The sequence below is a fragment of the Citrus clementina genome, unplaced genomic scaffold (genome assembly GCF_000493195.1).
Source record: "Citrus clementina cultivar Clemenules unplaced genomic scaffold, Citrus_clementina_v1.0 scaffold_3, whole genome shotgun sequence".
Classification (NCBI taxonomy): Eukaryota; Viridiplantae; Streptophyta; class Magnoliopsida; order Sapindales; family Rutaceae; genus Citrus; species Citrus x clementina.
In genome coordinates this window covers 3,915,319-3,932,784 of record NW_006262339.1, presented here as the reverse complement: position 1 = coordinate 3,932,784, position 17,466 = coordinate 3,915,319, and the positions used below count along the sequence as shown (strand labels likewise).

At 38.1% G+C, this 17,466-nt stretch overlaps 4 protein-coding genes across 5 annotated transcripts; all 4 read right to left on the bottom strand.

Annotated features, from left to right (window-relative positions):
* Positions 1-1,456: 1,456 nt before the first annotated feature.
* On the bottom strand, positions 1,457-2,197 carry LOC18048643 (photosystem II core complex proteins psbY, chloroplastic). Its single transcript, XM_006439938.2, has one exon. It carries the CDS (start codon positions 2,096-2,098, stop codon positions 1,529-1,531), a length of 570 nt encoding a protein of 189 aa, XP_006440001.1. The 5' UTR covers positions 2,099-2,197; the 3' UTR covers positions 1,457-1,528.
* An 887-nt stretch (positions 2,198-3,084) lies between these two features.
* On the bottom strand, positions 3,085-7,658 carry LOC18048641 (probable UDP-N-acetylglucosamine--peptide N-acetylglucosaminyltransferase SPINDLY). 2 transcript variants are annotated; one of them, XM_006439936.2, is made up of 12 exons: positions 7,381-7,658; positions 7,049-7,292; positions 6,879-6,971; positions 6,693-6,794; positions 6,418-6,585; positions 6,250-6,338; positions 5,767-5,888; positions 5,431-5,612; positions 4,878-5,162; positions 4,380-4,527; positions 3,898-4,267; positions 3,085-3,352 (listed from the first exon to the last, which is right to left on the bottom strand). In XM_006439936.2, exons 1-12 carry the CDS (start codon positions 7,566-7,568, stop codon positions 3,316-3,318), a joined length of 2,028 nt encoding a protein of 675 aa, XP_006439999.2. In that variant the 5' UTR covers positions 7,569-7,658; the 3' UTR covers positions 3,085-3,315. The 2 variants fall into 2 exon arrangements, with proteins under 2 accessions (XP_006439999.2, XP_006440000.2); XM_006439937.2 differs by having other exon boundaries at positions 7,067-7,292.
* Positions 7,659-8,486: 828 nt separating this feature from the next.
* LOC18048640 lies at positions 8,487-13,296 on the bottom strand. Its single transcript, XM_006439934.2, has 4 exons — positions 12,843-13,296; positions 12,225-12,476; positions 10,834-10,928; positions 8,487-10,687 (listed from the first exon to the last, which is right to left on the bottom strand). The coding sequence occupies exons 2-4, from the start codon at positions 12,442-12,444 to the stop codon at positions 8,870-8,872; spliced, it is 2,133 nt and encodes a 710-aa protein (XP_006439997.1). The 5' UTR covers positions 12,445-12,476; positions 12,843-13,296; the 3' UTR covers positions 8,487-8,869.
* An 857-nt stretch (positions 13,297-14,153) lies between these two features.
* Positions 14,154-17,392, bottom strand: LOC18048639 (pentatricopeptide repeat-containing protein At5g50280, chloroplastic). The gene is made up of 2 exons (XM_006439932.2): positions 16,466-17,392; positions 14,154-15,893 (listed from the first exon to the last, which is right to left on the bottom strand). The coding sequence occupies exons 1-2, from the start codon at positions 17,302-17,304 to the stop codon at positions 14,582-14,584; spliced, it is 2,151 nt and encodes a 716-aa protein (XP_006439995.1). The 5' UTR covers positions 17,305-17,392; the 3' UTR covers positions 14,154-14,581.
* Positions 17,393-17,466: the final 74 nt, after the last annotated feature.

Genomic DNA, 17,466 nt, shown 5'->3' with positions numbered 1-17,466 from the left:
TTAAAAACTACTCACTAAGATCAGACCGAGTTGTCCAGATAATTTGATACTCTATACAGTTGTTCTTCTTCAATAGATTGACCCCACTCTCCTGAGATCTAGAACTACCGAACTTTAAAGTCTTTATTGGCGGTCGATAGATTCTGGATTCGCCTCTTCGTTTTTGGCCATGTTGATGGATAGTACCAGCCCTCATATTCTCTTGGGTTATTCTTGACTCTTGAGCTTGAAACATTTCTAAAGTTCCTGTAATGTGGGCGCAGGTAGACCAGCTCTTGCCCATATCGCTTATAAACCCCCTAGAGAAGGCAACAATTTTACAAAATAAGGTTGCATAGGTAACCTGAGCCCGCAATGTAAAAATTCTGGGCACATTGCTACTGTGCCAACAAGGGGATTGATCAATTTTTCACCCCGTTTAGGAATCCTCAACTCCACGACCTTAGGAATATTGTATTTCTCTCTAATTACTTCTTGCTTCTGCTCTTGAAGGACTAACTCAATTCTTTCCATATCATAAGGCCGGGTTTTACTCGCCTCATTTTTTGTTTTTCTTCTTATTTTGACCACCCGATCCCTCATTGTTTGTGGTTGTGTCAAGAACATAACAGACTCAGCTAATTTTTTAATAAAAAAGCTCATTTTTTTTTTTTTTTTGATGATGAAAAAAGCTCATATTTTGATACTATAAATGATTATAAAAATAAAAAAAATAACTTTCATTTACAAATCAATTAATATCTTTTTATAACTTATAATTTTTTATTAAATTAATTCAATCATTTTTTACATGACTTATATTATGAAATTTTTTAAATTTTATGACTAACATCAATGCTAGGAATAAAATAATAAAATAATATATAAAATTAATACCATTATAACTGCATAAATTTAAAATTATTTTAAAACATGAAAAAAAATGTACTTAATTTCTCCAAAAATATCGGTGGAAATTCTCATTTTCCTTTTTGATCCTCTGGCAAAGGTGTTTCAGTGTCTCCAACGTGGTGTCACTGACTCACTGGTGCGATTGTGAAGGACCAGAGCTCAAGATCATGAACCATTAATGATCACATGTTCACATATATGCCATATCTTTGCCACTATGGCTCGTCGGTTTTCGATTCCAAGACCCATAAGGCTCTTTAACCTAGATAATGTGATAGCCGAATAAGATTGTTGGGCTGGTGGATAATAGATTATTACAAAAATGATAATGACCCCCAAAAATAAAGACAAAAACAATGATAAACTGTTAAAGATTGAAAAATTAACAATTAATACTATATACATTAGACGGACGTAACTGCGTTAGATTCTTGAGTTCAAATATTTGTGTTCAAACTACTATTCTATCGTACCGTAGGGTTTCTTTTACTTTACACAAAATTTGTTCACGAAAGAAACCCCTGGATGCAATCATATATTATTGGTTCTTTATCCTACCGAATTTTACCATATATGTACATGTGATGGAGGATTTGATGCTTCGATCCGTATCCAGACCTCATCCTGTTAACTCGATTTAACGCAGGTTGAAGAATGTTGCAGAGGACCCAAAGGAGAGCAGGGAGGCGACGATGGCTAACAAAAGTAATCCTCTGCTGTCGCTGGAAGCTTCACCAAGCATGGCCATTTCACTTGCTGGTGCACTTGGCACAGTGAAGAAGCTTGAGGCAGCTAACCCACCGAGGCCAAGTCCTATGACGATCCCTTTCTCATTGCGCATTCTGTTAATCTGATTAAGAGCTGGTCCTAGGATGTTGTAGAGCACCCAGAGTATGGCTGGAATTATGGGCAGTAATAAAGCCAGGCCGCGGTTGTCTCCCTCTGATGCATCAGCAAGTTGTTTAGCGGCCAAGGCAGGATCAGAATAAGCTAATGTTGAAAAGATAGCGCCAGCCATCAGTGAGCTTGATGTGTCGGGTTTCCGACAAGACTCCCATGTGGTGGGATTTCGATGCAGATTCTGGAGGGAGAGACTGATATTCGATGTGGGTTTTCTGGTGGGTTTGCATTTACTGAGATTTTTGGGAGAGCTAACACTCGAACAACTGGGATTAAGCACGATCGTTGTTGCCAAGGCTCCCGCCATTTTCAGACTTTCAGTTTCTTCTTTGAAATTATGCAAGATTTGTTGTTAGGAAACTCAAAAAGAGAGTAGATCTGACCAGAGGAATTAGGCTAGGAAGGCTCTTTTATGATGGAATGTCAGTGATATATTAAAGAGTTCTGCTATTTGAACTCTGTAAAAACAAAAGAACGACGGAAACGTGGTCCCTTTGTCTGTTGCTTCAACTTCATTCTCCATCTTTTATCTATTACTTTTTTTATTTAAAAAATAAAATAATCAAAAGAAAATTGTAAAAATAATGAAAAAATATGACTTTTTTACAATTAATTTTTTTTATTGTCCCCTCTCTCTTCATCTCTCACCTCTCATTTACTCAACATGAGCCATTTGTATTTAACAAAGAAAAACCAGTTCCCTCTCTGCATCTCGCTTATCACAAGAAAGAAGTTAGATCTGGATCTACAAACAGAGGCCTTGATAAAATTGATAATGATTAATTGGTAAGTTGGTGACTCTCATTACATTCAAATAAAATCTGCTAATGCGTTGAAGCCGAAACCGAATGTGAAAAATGGTTGTGATGCCAAAATTGAATGTTGTAAAATGAACGCGTGAAACGACAATTAAACACTGCGTTTCTGTCGTCATTTTGTCTTCTTTGAGTTCATTTATCATTTTCCATTTTATTATAAGAAAATGATAAAGGTAGTATTTTAATGGCTGTAGCAAATCCAGATCTAACTTCTTCTTTGTGATAAACGAGATGTAGAGAGGGAACTAATTTTTTCTTGTTAAATACAAATGACTCACGTTGAGTAAATGAGAGGTGAGAGATGGAGCGAGAGGGGACAACAAAAAAAATTAATTGTAAAAAAATCATCTCTTTTCGTAATTTTTGTAATTTTCTTTTGATTATTTTTATTTTTAAATGAAAAAAATAATAGACAAAAAATGATGAATGGAATTGAAACAACAGAGAAAGAAACCACGCTTCTGTCGTCCTTTTATCGTCGGAGAGTTTAAATAGCATAACTCTATTAAAATAGGGAAAACTAGGTGGTGCACTGAAAAAGTTGTCCAATAGAAATTTGCTTTCTAGATTCATCTATTCATCCCAGGAGAATTTGTGAGATTACAGCCACATCTTCATATGCCCCACAACTTTCTTCTCAATAGGTCCAGAAACTCAAAACTTTCTGCTCATAGGTTAATTAGTAACGAGTTAATTAACTGAGCTTCTAGACTGTTCGGTGCATGGATGCAAATAATTGCAACCTGAAAAACACATGAGCATCAAAATACAGATGATCTCAAATAAGTCCTGAATGGTGTGCGACAAAATATGTGTCAAATGCAGGGGTGACTCTGTTTTGTCTACTATTCCAGCCCTTAAGAAGAGACCAGCCACACTAAATCTTTGGACGCGTATAAACAATCCTATGGACCAAAATAGTGGTATTGTAAGATATAATCTCTTCATGAGAATGGGATTTTTTTTTCTTTTTTATCCTTTTATTTGTTCGTTCATTTTTTAATTCCAATTGAAGCATGAAGATACAAACTAAGGCATTTGTTAATGTCTACTAAAAGAATATGATACATAGCTTTTTAGGCCCTACATTAGGATTAGCTTTTTAGGCCCTACATTAGGATTAGGAAAGCTACGTACCTACTAGACTAGATATTACTTTTGGGCAAACACAATCTTACAATCAATGTATGATACATTCCCCACTCATAAACAGTGTATAAGTGGATCCCACTCACTGTTCATGTGAGGAATGTACCATTCATTGATTGTAAGGTAGTGGAATCCTTACTTTTGAAGAAAACATGTGGACAATTCTGCACACAATCTAGACATGGCCACTGCCTTGACCATATTGGACTTGGCTGCATCCAGCAATGGGTCTGCCAGCAGAGCTTTGTTGAAACAGAATTGGGCTTCCTCCCATCGACCCTCAGCAACAAATACAAGTCCTAGATTGTTAAATGCAGGAGCATAATCAGGCCGCAGTTCAAGTGACTTTGTGAACATTGCCTTGGCACATTCGTATTGTTTCTGCTGCCGGTATAGATTTCCAAGGTTGGAAAATATCGCATGTGCTTGGTCAGGTGTTGCCAATTCCAAAGCTCTCTTGTATACATCTTCCGCCTGTGATGGCTCATCAGATAACTGGAGAGAGATGCCTAGTCATGCAAATGTACCACCAGAAGCTTGATATTAGAATTGAAATTGAATGACTAAACATAAGTATGTGAATAACAAGATATCACACAATGTTCATAATTTGTGAGATACCAAGATTTGACCAAGCGTAGCTGCATTCTTTAGAATGGGCGACTGCAGCCTTCAGATACTTTTGTGCTGTTTTAAATTGTTGGGAGCAAAGACGATGCAGGCCAAGTTGGTGCCACTGCACAGCATCATCTGGATCCTCTGCTACTGCCTGATCAATATGGAGAAAATTAATGAAGATGCCAGTTACAAAGAAATGAAAATTTAATAGCATCCTTTCTTTTCTTTGAAGCATAGTCTGTTTAATGTAGTATCATAAATAGTAAGGATTTGCTACTACAGTTATTCCAAGATCAGAAGTAAATCCATAACCATAGTGAAACATATTTACGGAAGAAAATAAATTTACAAAAATGGCCACAGTACAGAAATATATGCCAACACCATAAGTTGCAACAGAAGTTTTGCATATTCAACCGGCCAAAGGAAAATACTACAATAGTCTAAAATTTTGTACCTGCTCACAAAATTGTCAGAAATTCTTTATGATGAAAAGAATACCTGCTTTAAACTGTAAACAGCACACTCTTCCATTTTGGACAACTCATTTTCCTCTGTTTCAAAAGCAGCCGCAACCTCATGATGAGTTTTCTGAACTGCAGCAAATCCAGCCCATGCAATGGGAGGTTCAATTTGAACAGGATCTCCTTCTCTTAGTATTGAAGCCATTTCATTTCCAGCCCACGAAAGCTGTTCAGTAGGTTCTTGAGACCTTTCTGCATCCTTGATTCGGGAGACTGCAACTGCATATCGAGTAGACATACAATTTGGCTCTAGTTTTGCTGCCTGAGAGCAATATCATTGTTAGTAAAACAGGCTAAGCTGAGTAAAACTTTGTAGTAAATAGAGCATAGAATTCCTTCACATAGTGCACATGCATCAGTAACTAAAATAACAATGAGTTTTGACACTAAAAAATAGACAATGTTCAAAGCAGGATCACTTTAACATTCTTTTGAAAAGGCCAAGGTGAATATCATTTCATTAAGATCAAAGAATCAACAAACAACCTAATAAGAGGCTATAAATTACTGGAGCAATAAACCATGAGCACCTTCTCCAAGCACTTGCCAGAGCTCCTGTGGTCACCAGTCAGATAATATGCATTAGCAAGATTTGCCCAGATATGTGCTGCTTTGGGATCTGCTTTTAATGCCGCTAACAAGCACTCCTTTGCAACATTGACAGCTGAAGCCTGATCTAAACAAGCACCCTCACCAGTATTTGCACCGGCACCTGAAAATGTATTAAGAAAGTATGATAAAAAAGGTTACTTTAACCACCAAGAAAAAGAAACAGTCCAGAAGAAACTGAATTACATCCTCCACCACCATCCTAAAATTTTCCTCTGAGAATAGAAATCATTAGGTCAAGTTCATAGAAAGCATACCCGCTAAAACTGAACCATATTTACACAAAAGAAGGGCAGCATAGTTGATTAATGCAGCAGGATGGTTTTGATCTTTTAGGATCAGATCTTGAAAACATTTCGCCGATTGCTCCATATCGCCGCTGGGAGACAGAAACAGCCAAGATATACGATTGTTTAATTATTCATTGCTGGTAATAGGAATCGGACTAATCATTTGAAAAGATTATGACTTACAATTTTTTTTTCCTGGTCTAACAATTATCCAAAACCTATTGTCATATTTGTCTTTCTAGATACTCCAGATATTTCCCAACTCAGTTACTCCTTTACTTCCAGAAACAATGTTGTCATAAGACACTCAAGGCTTCCCTAGTCACTTACTGCTTTGGCATACCATAATTGCTACTTTTTCTATTTACTACTTGTCAGCTCTACAATAATAAAGATATATACAGTAAAAATAGTTTCTAAGTGTATATATTAACAGCACGAATATTATACCTTTGAAAGTAAGCAATCCCAAGGTTTCCTATGCAGTCACAGTTGTTGGGGTCGACAGCCAGTAAAGACGACAAGACTGAAATAGAACTCTGGAAACAATAAGAAAGTCCAGCAGACCATGAGATGTGAAAAGCATAACCGTGTACAGCAACTACAACATAACATTACCTGCAGACGACCACTTTTAAGGAGTATCAATCCTAGAGTATTCCAAACAACTGCCTGCCTTGTATCTGATTGCATTGATTCCTTCAATTTTGAAAGGATTTCCTCAAGCTCTTCAGGTTCAAGTTCTTTATCCAAACTATTATCCCCAGAACTTTCAGGTAGCAGGCACTACACATTTGAAATAACATGTTACAGAAATTAGCAACAAAAGATGCAAATTTCATAATAGAAAAGAAGCAAGCAAACCAACAAACAAACAACAAAAGCATGTGCACCTGTGCGTGGTGAATTTGGACCAGTGAAAGCAACTCTGGCCTAGCAATATCTGCCTCACATCGGAGTAAAATCTCTTCTGCTTTCTCATAAGATGAAACAGCCTTAAAAATATTCCCAAAACCCATGTCAACCCAGCATCAAGCAATCAATAAAAAAAATTAAGATAGGTTATTTTCAAAAGCTACCTTTAGAGGTTGGCCCAATCTCTGGTACATAAGACCAAGCAGGAAATGAGCATGAGCATTTTTGGGCATCTTCCTTGCAACATGTACCAAGCCCTACAATCACATACAGAATTGAATAAAACGAAATGGGAATTAAAAGGCCCGTGCGAATAGTGAAAGGAGGAGCTCACGGTTTTGAGGCTGCTGACTTTTTCCTCGCGAGAAGACGAGGAAGTGCCTAGACCAGATTGATCACCATCAGCATCAACTCCAAACTCAAGAGCAGAATCCATCTTACTGCTAATTCTTGAACGGCATTTCCCCAACTTGTTAATCTTTTTACCTTCTACTTCAGCTACATCCGTTTCTTTAGACATTAAAATACTACCTTTATCATGATGACTGCTGCTGTGATTGCTATCCTCATTCGTCAACCTAAAAACTGTGCGTTTCAGCTGTCTAGTTCTTTCAGGAGCCCTAAATCTCTTACTTCCTACTCAATGAAACTTGAAAGTAAACTTACCTACTGAGTTCGGGAGCTGACACGAGAGGGGAGGTGTTGGCGTCGGCATCAGTTTCCGGAGGATTATTGTTGAGGTCAGCCAATATGAAGAGCTTAGAAGCCTGACCAGTCTTAGAGATGTCTTCCGTGGAGCTCTCTGCGGTTCCAGATTCGGATTTTACGGGCACTGGGTACACTTCCCGTTCCATAACTCCTCAGATGAAAAGGACGAAGACGAAGAAGAAGAAAGACGATCGGTCGACAACAGATTCCATTTGTAGACCTGCCCAGATTTGGGCTTGGGCATGGGCTCACTTTCCTTTTAGTTGCTACAAGGAGCCCAACAACCTAGTAGTTTCTTTTACTTTTTGGACCGACGGTGACATTTAACCGCCCAATTTCTTTCACCAGCTCCCACTGTTCGGCTCAATAAAGTTCACCTATTTCTAAAATTATCTACATTAATAGATAAAAATTTAATTAAAAATTAAAATATTTCCAGAAATCCTAATCGACACTATTTTTTATCATTCATTTCAACTTCAGTCACTTTATTGTTATTCCATTGTCATTATTTACCATTCATTCCTGTTACTTTATAATTTTGTGATTCTTATACCAAAATTATTTTCTCTCTATTTTTATTTGATATTATTTTAATTTTGATACTATCATATCAATCTTGTTTCAAATAAATACATAATTTTGATCGGGAGCAATTGAGAAATTTATTAGTAGAGTAAATTGATGGCTGAGGGCCAGTAATACGGTGACTTAAGGTCGTGACAATAGTGATGAAAAGTGACTAAGAGTTTCTGAAATTATATTTATATTTTTATGTTTATGAAAAAAATTATTATAAAAATAAAAGAAATTAATTAGAAAGGAAGAATCAGAGCGGTCAACCGCGACTACCCTTTTGGACCATTTTTCCTCTTTTTCTTAAAATAAAAGTTCTTCGTAATTAAAAATATTGTATTATATATTATATTTGAAAGTAATTATAGTGTGCAATAGCGTCCAGAAACTCATTTTATACACGTATAATCTATTGTTATCTGTTTTTCGAAAATCAGATTGTTTATTATTTATATAGCTAATAGCTATCTGTCATCTTAAAACGAAGCTTCTAAATTGATCGAAATAAAATCAGCCTCTAAAGCTTTAACAAAAAGGGAATTAGATTCCATAAAAAAAAAGGGGGGGAAAAAATAACACCCTAAACGTCATATTGCATGCATGAGCAACAGAGTATCGCATCTAAATTTCTAATTAACGTAAATCTTGAATCTGATGAGCCTAAAGCTATGTTGATGAAACAAGGAACCAACTTTATACATTGGATGGGACCATAAGAATGTCCATCATCACAAGAGAAGAAAAGAAGAAAACAACAGAAGGAATCCAGACAGCCCAAATCATCTATCTATCCACCTTTGAAGCGCAGAGCAGTAGAGGAGAGGTAATAGGCAACCACATTCGAGAGAAAATAGCAAGACTCAAATTCTTCTCAAGTAGCTACAGCTGGAAGAGGTGAAGCATCGGCCACACATGATCCAAAGGCTGGTAGGAGCCACCCTTTCTTCCGAGCATACTCGACATAGAAAGTGAATTTCTCCTTTGCGTTTGGAATGTCCAGAGCCAGATCATCGAGCCCATCCTTGATCCTGGTGAACCCTTTGGTCATCTGATTGGTAGTGATTAGCCCTTCACTGAAGCATTCCTGCAGCAGGTCCAGCATCCTGTCATTCTTCTTCTCCATAGCCATGACTAACGCCTTCTTCACCACTTCATGATTAAAGAAAGGCATTCCAAGATCACGGATACACTGGCAAGCTTCACTTACAACACCTCCACTTTCATACTCTTCCAGGAGCTTCATTATCTTGTCCTTTGCGTCCTCCACGGCCCAGCCAGTCCCACCTCCCCAGCACCTAAGAAGCCTCTCACCTGCATGACGAGCAGCAATGAGCGATCGAGCCACACGCACAGTCTCACTCCCACTACAATTCGGTGGCAATTTGCTACTGATCTCTTCTAAATTCAGAGGAGCCAAGACATCATCAATCACAGCCCTAGCTAGAAAAAGAGCAAGCTCATTTGAAGCATCCAGGATGTCCAATGCTGTATCTTCTGCAGATTCGAGGAGCATGACGAAACCATTCACAATATCTTCAGTTGAGAAGATCTCAATGTGAAGAGCAGAAAGCAAAACAGACGCCATTTCTTTCTCTCTATTCTTCCTGTCCATAGCAAGGGTGATCACCTTCTTCAGGAAAATTGGATTAAATTCAGGTGCCCCCAGATCTTCAAGACTTCGGATGAGTTCAGGAATGTCATCTGAAAGAAAATACTCATGAATTATGGTCACGACCTCCTCCTTGTAGCGCTTCACCTTTTCATCTTCTTGTTGTACCCTTCCGTCCTCCCCCAAAGACTTCATGAATGAAGCATCTAGCCACCCTTCAGAAATAGCCACTGGGACAATTGATTGGAACAAGTTCCTCGCAGATGGAATGTCAAGAGCAAGGTCATCAAGGCTCTCTTCTAACCTAGCAAATCCTTTTGCCATTTGACTGGAACTAATCAGGCCTTCCTCAGCTGCTTCCTTTAACAGCTTTAATATAAGTGGTTCAGCTGTTCGAATCTCCATTGCGAGAACCAAAGCCCTTTTAACCACTTCATGATGGAAGAATGAAACACCTAGCTCCCTTATGCACCTACAGGCCTCAAAAGCATCTCCACTCTCAACATATTCCCTCAACAGATCAGCAATCTTTTTCTTCACTTCCTCAACGGTGATGTGAGTGCTACCACCCCACCTCCTCTCCACAAGTTCTGCATGGTGTGGAGCTGAGAGATAGCTCTTCTCAGCAGTTTGAATGACCTGAAATCCTTTTGAGGATGCTGGAAGTGTTTTCTTTGCCCTTGTGAGAAAAGCAGGAGGAAGTATGTCATCAACCACAGCACGAGCAACGAACAAAGCAAGAATATCAACTGCATCTAGTATGTCAACTGCCAGATCATCAGCAGACTCAAGAAGAATGACAAACCCATCCCTAATCTGATCTGGGCTAATGACATCAGCATATAGTGCTGAAAGCAGAACTGAAGCCATCTCCTTCTCCTTATCGTGCCTGTCCATGGCCATGGAAACAAGCCTCTTGATAAAGTAAGGATGATATTCACTGGAGCCAAGTTCCCTGAGGTCTGATGCAGCCACTTCCACATCTCCAGTGCTAAAGTATTCCTCTATGATGGAAGCAACAGCTTTCTTGTAATCATCCAAGGGGTCTGAGATAGTAGCCCCCACAAGTTGATAAGGTTCCTATCGAAAGAAGGATAAAAGAAGATCAATTTATAATTACATATAAATCACCGGTAAAAGCAATTTATGAGTAAAACCAAAGTATGAGACTATAGTCCTATACCTAATTAGAAACACTATGAGTGGAAAAAGGAAAGTGTGGTTACCTCTCCACTGTCATAGTTAGGATCATTTCTATCAATATGTGATTCAACATCAGTGTCAAGCAGTTTGCCCCATGTGCCCTTGCCACCAGCACCATCTACAACCATTTTTCAAAGGGTACAGTAGCAAATTAACATCAGATTAAGGAAGAACGCTGCTTTAAGCAATCATGAAATACGACTAATGCAAGTTAAAATAATCAGGTATAAAAGAAATCCAGCACCATTCACTGGCACCCATTTAGAACTAGGTTATGTGTAAGAAAACAAGTCCACCAACCATAATATACATACTATTAAAAAAAAAATTACTCAGAATTCTTTTTCATAAGCGATAATGCAAAGAAGACCAACTTCCCAGTGATTGTATACAATACATGCTAGTTCTTTGCAAATTCAGTTGGCTATTTAAGTGTCTACTTAAAACCTACACAAAACCATGCGAAAATGCACAAATTTCGAGTGAGACATATGAGGTTATCATAATCCCTGGCATACACAAGTTACTTCATGAACAGGATCATAAAAATGGCGTATGTTCAAGTTCAGTTCATCCACTTATTCAACTCCCAATGGATGAAACCAATCTTAAAGCATGAAGTGATGACCCAGTTTAAGCCTTAGCAGCCTTCCAACTAGAATGAGAAATTCTCCTCGTTCCATGCCGCTATGCTCCAAGTCTCTAAAACCATCCCCATAAGGTTTTTCTGGTATGCATCACATATTATTTATGAATTTCAGATCTCCCTGCATTCTTTTTCCCCTTTAAAACAGAAAAGAAACAAAACCAAATTTACCAGTTGGCACTAAGCAAAGTGCAAATCATCCATGGAAGCCATCTGAAAAGAATTTCACTTATAGATAGATTTCATGGCTTTTACCACTGATGAAACATGAAGCATAATCGCAGATTGAACAACAAAATCTATTATATGATATTTAGATAACACAGAAGAAAGATAAAAATGACAACAGCAGTTAAAATTTCAATTCCTGACCACGTGCTGGTAAAGCCAGAAACCGGCAGGCTTATACCAGTGTCACAGGACAGTAGGTTCTCAGATGAAGTGATCATAAAGTTCCACACCTAAAAGCTCATGTTATTTGGAAACTTCATAATAATTTCAAACTTGTTTGTTTGAATCTAGTGGCTATTTTGGCAATGGCAAACTTAATGTATATTGAAGAGAAAGATCTGAAAGATAATAGCACACAAACAATAAACGTAACTCGTTCCAGAAATAGGGTGCCAAAAAAAAAAAAAAAACCAAAGATATAAAAGGTCTGATAAAAGCACAAGAAATGGTCAAATATAGAAAGAAACTTTATCAATCTCCTAAAGCCTAGATAACTAATTACCATATAGAAAAACTGCATGTAAGTGCTAAACTCACCCTTCTTCACGCGCACTAACTTTCCAGAGTGTGACCTACGCACATGTCTTACAGCAATTCCAACATTCGGCGCCTTGCCACCAGCTGGAACTTTCAAATAATGCTCAGAAAGTAAAGATGTTGGAGATTTTGGAGACGAGGACAAAACTTCCGCATTTTGGGTAGCTATTTTCAACGTTTCCCTCTGCTCCTCCGTCAGAAATCCCTCAGTCGACGCCATTTACACTTACCAAATATATCTAATGCTTAAATCTAAAAAATAAAATAAACAATTTAAAAAAAAGGAAGAACAAGATTAATAATACACATCATCTAAAGATTCGACAACATAGCCTTTCGTTCCAACTTCCAACATTATTTCCATTTTTTTTCCTTTTAATTCAAGAACCTAGAGGCATCATAGTTTAAAAATAGCTCTCAGCCTACTACTTAATACGATTAAATAACTAATAAAGAATATAAAAGAAACGGAATAACGGTAAAAATGCTTTAGAACTTTACTATGTTTGATAGCTAAGAAAATGAAAGAAAATAATAACATTACTTATTTTCTTAGTCACAGTAAAGAATCTACACTTATTTTCAAAAATAGTTGGAAGAAAGAGTGTGCTCGCTTACCTTAGTGCGTAAACTTGAAGAAGATTGAATCCAGAACCCGAATCCGATTCTTCTGTACTTGGCCCGGATCTCGAGCCAAGACAGGAGAAGCAAATCGGATCTCCAAATCCGATTCTAACCACAAACAGAACCCAAAAAAAGAAAAAGAAAACGAATAAGAACCTCCGTGTCACAAACCCTAGATCACAAACGAAGCTCCGGGTCGCTTAAACAGCGGATCCGAATCCGAGTGTCTCTTTGTTGTGTCTCAATCCGTTGTGAGTGTGAGAAGAGAAATGGATGAGAATGAAAATGAGAGAGAGGGAGTGACAGGGAATTTATATAGGGAGGCTGCGGTTACGGGTACACGTCATCACAGGGGATTTTGGGTATTACAACAATTTTGAATGTCCACGTGGCGTTGCCGCTGCAGCCAGTTTTATTTGTTGTTGCCTGTCTTGTGCTTCCACCCGGCTCGTTCGCTAGAGCGCCAGGTACCTCGTTTTAGGGTTTTTGGTATCTTCAATTACAGAAATATCCTTATTTAAAGTAGATTATGTTCAATGAGGAAATGATAATTAGCTTGCTAAAATGCTTGCCTGTCAAGAAATTTGCTTAGTTGGGTAATGCTTTCCGACTCCCAGTGGTGCGTGGTCTCCTCTACGTAAGGGTCTTCGATTGGACAAATTTTTGTCCAATTGAGTACATTAAGGTAATTAATGAATGAATATCCAATTTCAGAAAAAAATTTTTCCAGGTCTTTATTACTGTTTAATGTAATTTCTGTATCTGCCGTGGATGCCCACGACTAGATTAAAAAATCTCTTCAGGACAATTTACAACGATGCAATTTACCTTATTGGGCATTAGTGCCTAATGCTGATAATTCTAGCAAAATCTGTGAAGCTCGATTATTAACTTGACAAAAAGGAGGTCTCAGCTTGTGAGGTTTTTGGAAACCTGATAATATAAGCTCTAATTTTTAATGGGAAATTGAATTTTGTAAGTTGCAAAATACGAAGTGTTAAGGAAGTCATGTGGGTCAAAAGTTGTTAAGTAGGGTAAGGCTTCATGGACAATGAAGATGATGCTTTAATGAACATTTGATGGTGTGGCAGCGGCACCGTCATGCAATTCTTGATGATTCATGATAAGCATTGAAGATGAACGAGGATCGAGGTCTAACTGCGAAGTAGAGGAGATTTCTTACTCTTTAACAACTGAAGGGAATAGGGAAAAATGACAGGCATAATCATCCTTCGAATTAGTCAAAAGCATCTGAGTTTGGAGGATTATTGCTATAAATGACAAGCATAAGAGGACAAGTTCAAAAATACCTGACTAATCAATTTTACTCGAATGTGGAATTTAACTAAGAGAAATGTTGAGAGGGAAGCTAAGTTGGGAATGTGACGTAAAGCGAGTTTGAAAACCAACAACAGTATTTCTATACACTTAAAAGTATGCGCAAAATATTCACCTAGAAAACATCTCAATACTTGTATGAATTCACTATAGCCCATCTTCTGGTCTGATAAAGGATACCAAGAATTTTCTAATGCGCTTCAGTGTTGTTATGGTTTTCTTTTAAAAAGCTGAGATATGTCTCGGAGAGATGAACCATTTCAAAGGCAAAGTCAAACAATATGCAGGACTAAACATCACAATACTAACCGAAGACGGACCTTTCCAGCAGTGAGACGCCAATTAGACCAAATGAGAATTCTAATTATCACAAAACTCCATCAGTAGCATCATCGCTATCCATTATGAGCATGGCTTTGAGTTCTTGGATGCCTTTTCTTATACTTCCAGAATTCATCTTTCTTTCCCTTCTTCTTAGCCTTCACCATTCCCATTTTGCTATTAATTATACCAAGTATGGCACTCTTGTCCCTTCTGTTCTTTGTTGCCACTTTAACATCCAAAATTGACCTTAGCTTCTCATACGACTTAACATCTGGGACTTGCCCGCTTTTCACCATCTGCTTGTGATAAAAAAAGGCCCTTTTAAAATCACGAACACGAACAAATGCATAGATCATGGTGGAATAAGTAACTGAATCAGGTTTTATATTTAGAGTTGCCATTTCTTTCAACAGCTGGGGCAACTTCGACGTTTGCCCTCCCCGTCCATATGCATTCATCAGCATATTATACGTCATTAATGTTGGCTGTAATCCAATCTTCCCAAACTCAGATACTACATCCCTAGCTTCAAGGTACTGACCTTGTTTAGCAAATCCATCAAGAAGAATGTTAAATGTCACCCGCGTGCCTTCAACTTTTTCACTCATCATCAATTTCCAAATTTTCATCATCATTCCTGTGTCACCAGAACGCCTAAATGCATCCAGTAGAGCTGTGTAGGTCTCTATGGAAGGTTTAATTTCTTCCCTTAGCATGTTTTCAAATGCAGCATAAGCTTTCTCATGCCAGCCACCAACTGAATAAGCATGGATAAGTGCTGTATAAGAATGTGAAGTTGGTTTTATACCAACTCTTTTCATCCTTAAGAATGCATCTGCAGCCATGTCGCTCATCTTCCTCGGCCTCCCATAAGCACTGATTAGACATGTATAAGATTTGGCATTAGGCTCCAATCCCATATCCTCCAATTCGAGTAAAAGCTTCTCAACAATCTCAGGCTGCATTCTTCTGCTGTATGCATCCATAAGGATGTTAAAGGTAGCAGACGTAGGCTTAAGGCCTTTTGTTTTCATCTCTTGAAAAAGACCTTCAGCTTCTTCAAGTTGGTTGGACTTGCAATAAGCATTAATTAAAGTGTTATATACAATGGCATTTGAAGGGATGCCTTTCTTCTCCATTTCCATTTGAATAATAAGGGCTTCATTCTTAAGCCCCTCATCACAAAATGATTTCATTAGAGCACCCACAACTTCTTGACTCAATTTGACGCCTTTTCTGTTCATTTTCTCAAAGAATTCCCATGCTTCTTTTGCACTCCGACTGTTTTTCCTCATGGCTGTAATCATTATAGAACAAGTCACATGATCTGGACGGACATTATTTGCTTCCATTGCCTCATATGCCTTCCACGCATCATCATACCTGATAAGTTATTAGAAATTCAAAATAAGCCCTACTAAGTGTTGGAAAAACAATACTTTATGGTTAAGATCTTTCTTCCTTTGCTTGGAAATGCAACCTGACAGTTGTTCTCAAATAGTTTACTAGTTAATTTTCCAAACCACCAGGAAAAAAAAAATCTCCATTTACATTGACAGAAAGTAAAATCATGAAAAGCAGCAAGCTGTACTCAGTAAGAATCAATCTTACAATATACTGCTAGACTCATCCCCTCCCCAGTATCACAAATGACGTAGCAGAATTAAATATAAAGACTATAGCACCGTACAAAGTAGCAAAAAATATTTATGAACAAACAATATCCAACCTCATTTAAATTTTTACCTATGCATATCATGAACACAGGTTCTCTAAAAGAATTTCTTACAAACTTTTCCACTTGACATAATGGAACCCAAACTAAAGCAAGGGTGAGCAAAGTATGAAATTTTTAATAGTTGCAAATTTATTTTTCTTTGTTGTTCTCAAGCAACTTCACAATCCACCTCAACACATAATGAGCATTAAATCAAAACAGAACAACAGTCCCATACCTTCCACACCAAAAAAGCCCAGAAATAGCAGCATTATAAACATGAGCGTCCCGAAACTCTTTGCTTTGAGGCAAATTCTTAAACAAGACCATCAAATCATCTCCCATTCTAGCCCTCCCCAAAACCGGAAACAAAACCGAACACGCACGTGGCGAAACAAGAGAAGGCTCCTGCAATCTCATCCACTCATAAAAATACAAGCAGCACCCTAAAAGACCGTCGTTAGCCATCAACTCCAACAATTGCACGCATTCTCTTTTACTAACTCTTCCCTTGAAATCAACTTCCAGCATCTCACCTAACGTTGAATTCTCTGGCATGTTCCTTGCAATTCGTAAAATTTCTCCGACAATGCCATCAGGCAAAGAACCCATTTGCTGTTTCGCTTCATCTTCCAAGGAAATGTCGTTGATATCGGATTCTGATTGATTGGGGGAATTGACATGGGGAGAGAGGTGCCAAGAAGAACGGCGGTTTTTCTGGAGAGAAAGTTTGCCGAGGGCAGGTGGGTCCTGGGTTGGGGTTTGCGATTTGAAGAATTTGAGAAGTGGGTCTATTGCTTCTTCTTCTTCGTCTTCTTCTTCTTCTTCTTCATGATTTTCATTTTGAGGATTTGGGTCTTGTCGTTGTTGTTGAAGGAAAGGAAGGAAAATTTGCCGGGAAGAATGAGTGGTGGAGGAAGTGGTTGGTGTGATTGCAGAGAGAGCTATATAAGCTTTAATGGGTTTTGAGTGGAGGAGGGACTGGGAGAGGTGAGGTTTTGAGAGGTGGTGAGTTGGGCAATGGCTGTCTATGAATGGAACTGAAAATGCGAAGCCTCGGTAAGTGGAAGCAGACATAGCGTCGCCTATGGATGGATAAAACCATAATAGACAGCAAAGGTAAATAAGCCCTGTTTCTCGATGGATGAAGGAACCCCAAAAGCCAAAAAGACAAAAAACACACGCGCATATATACTTAAACGGTGCGTTTCAGTAACGAAAAGATCGATTTTCCAACCC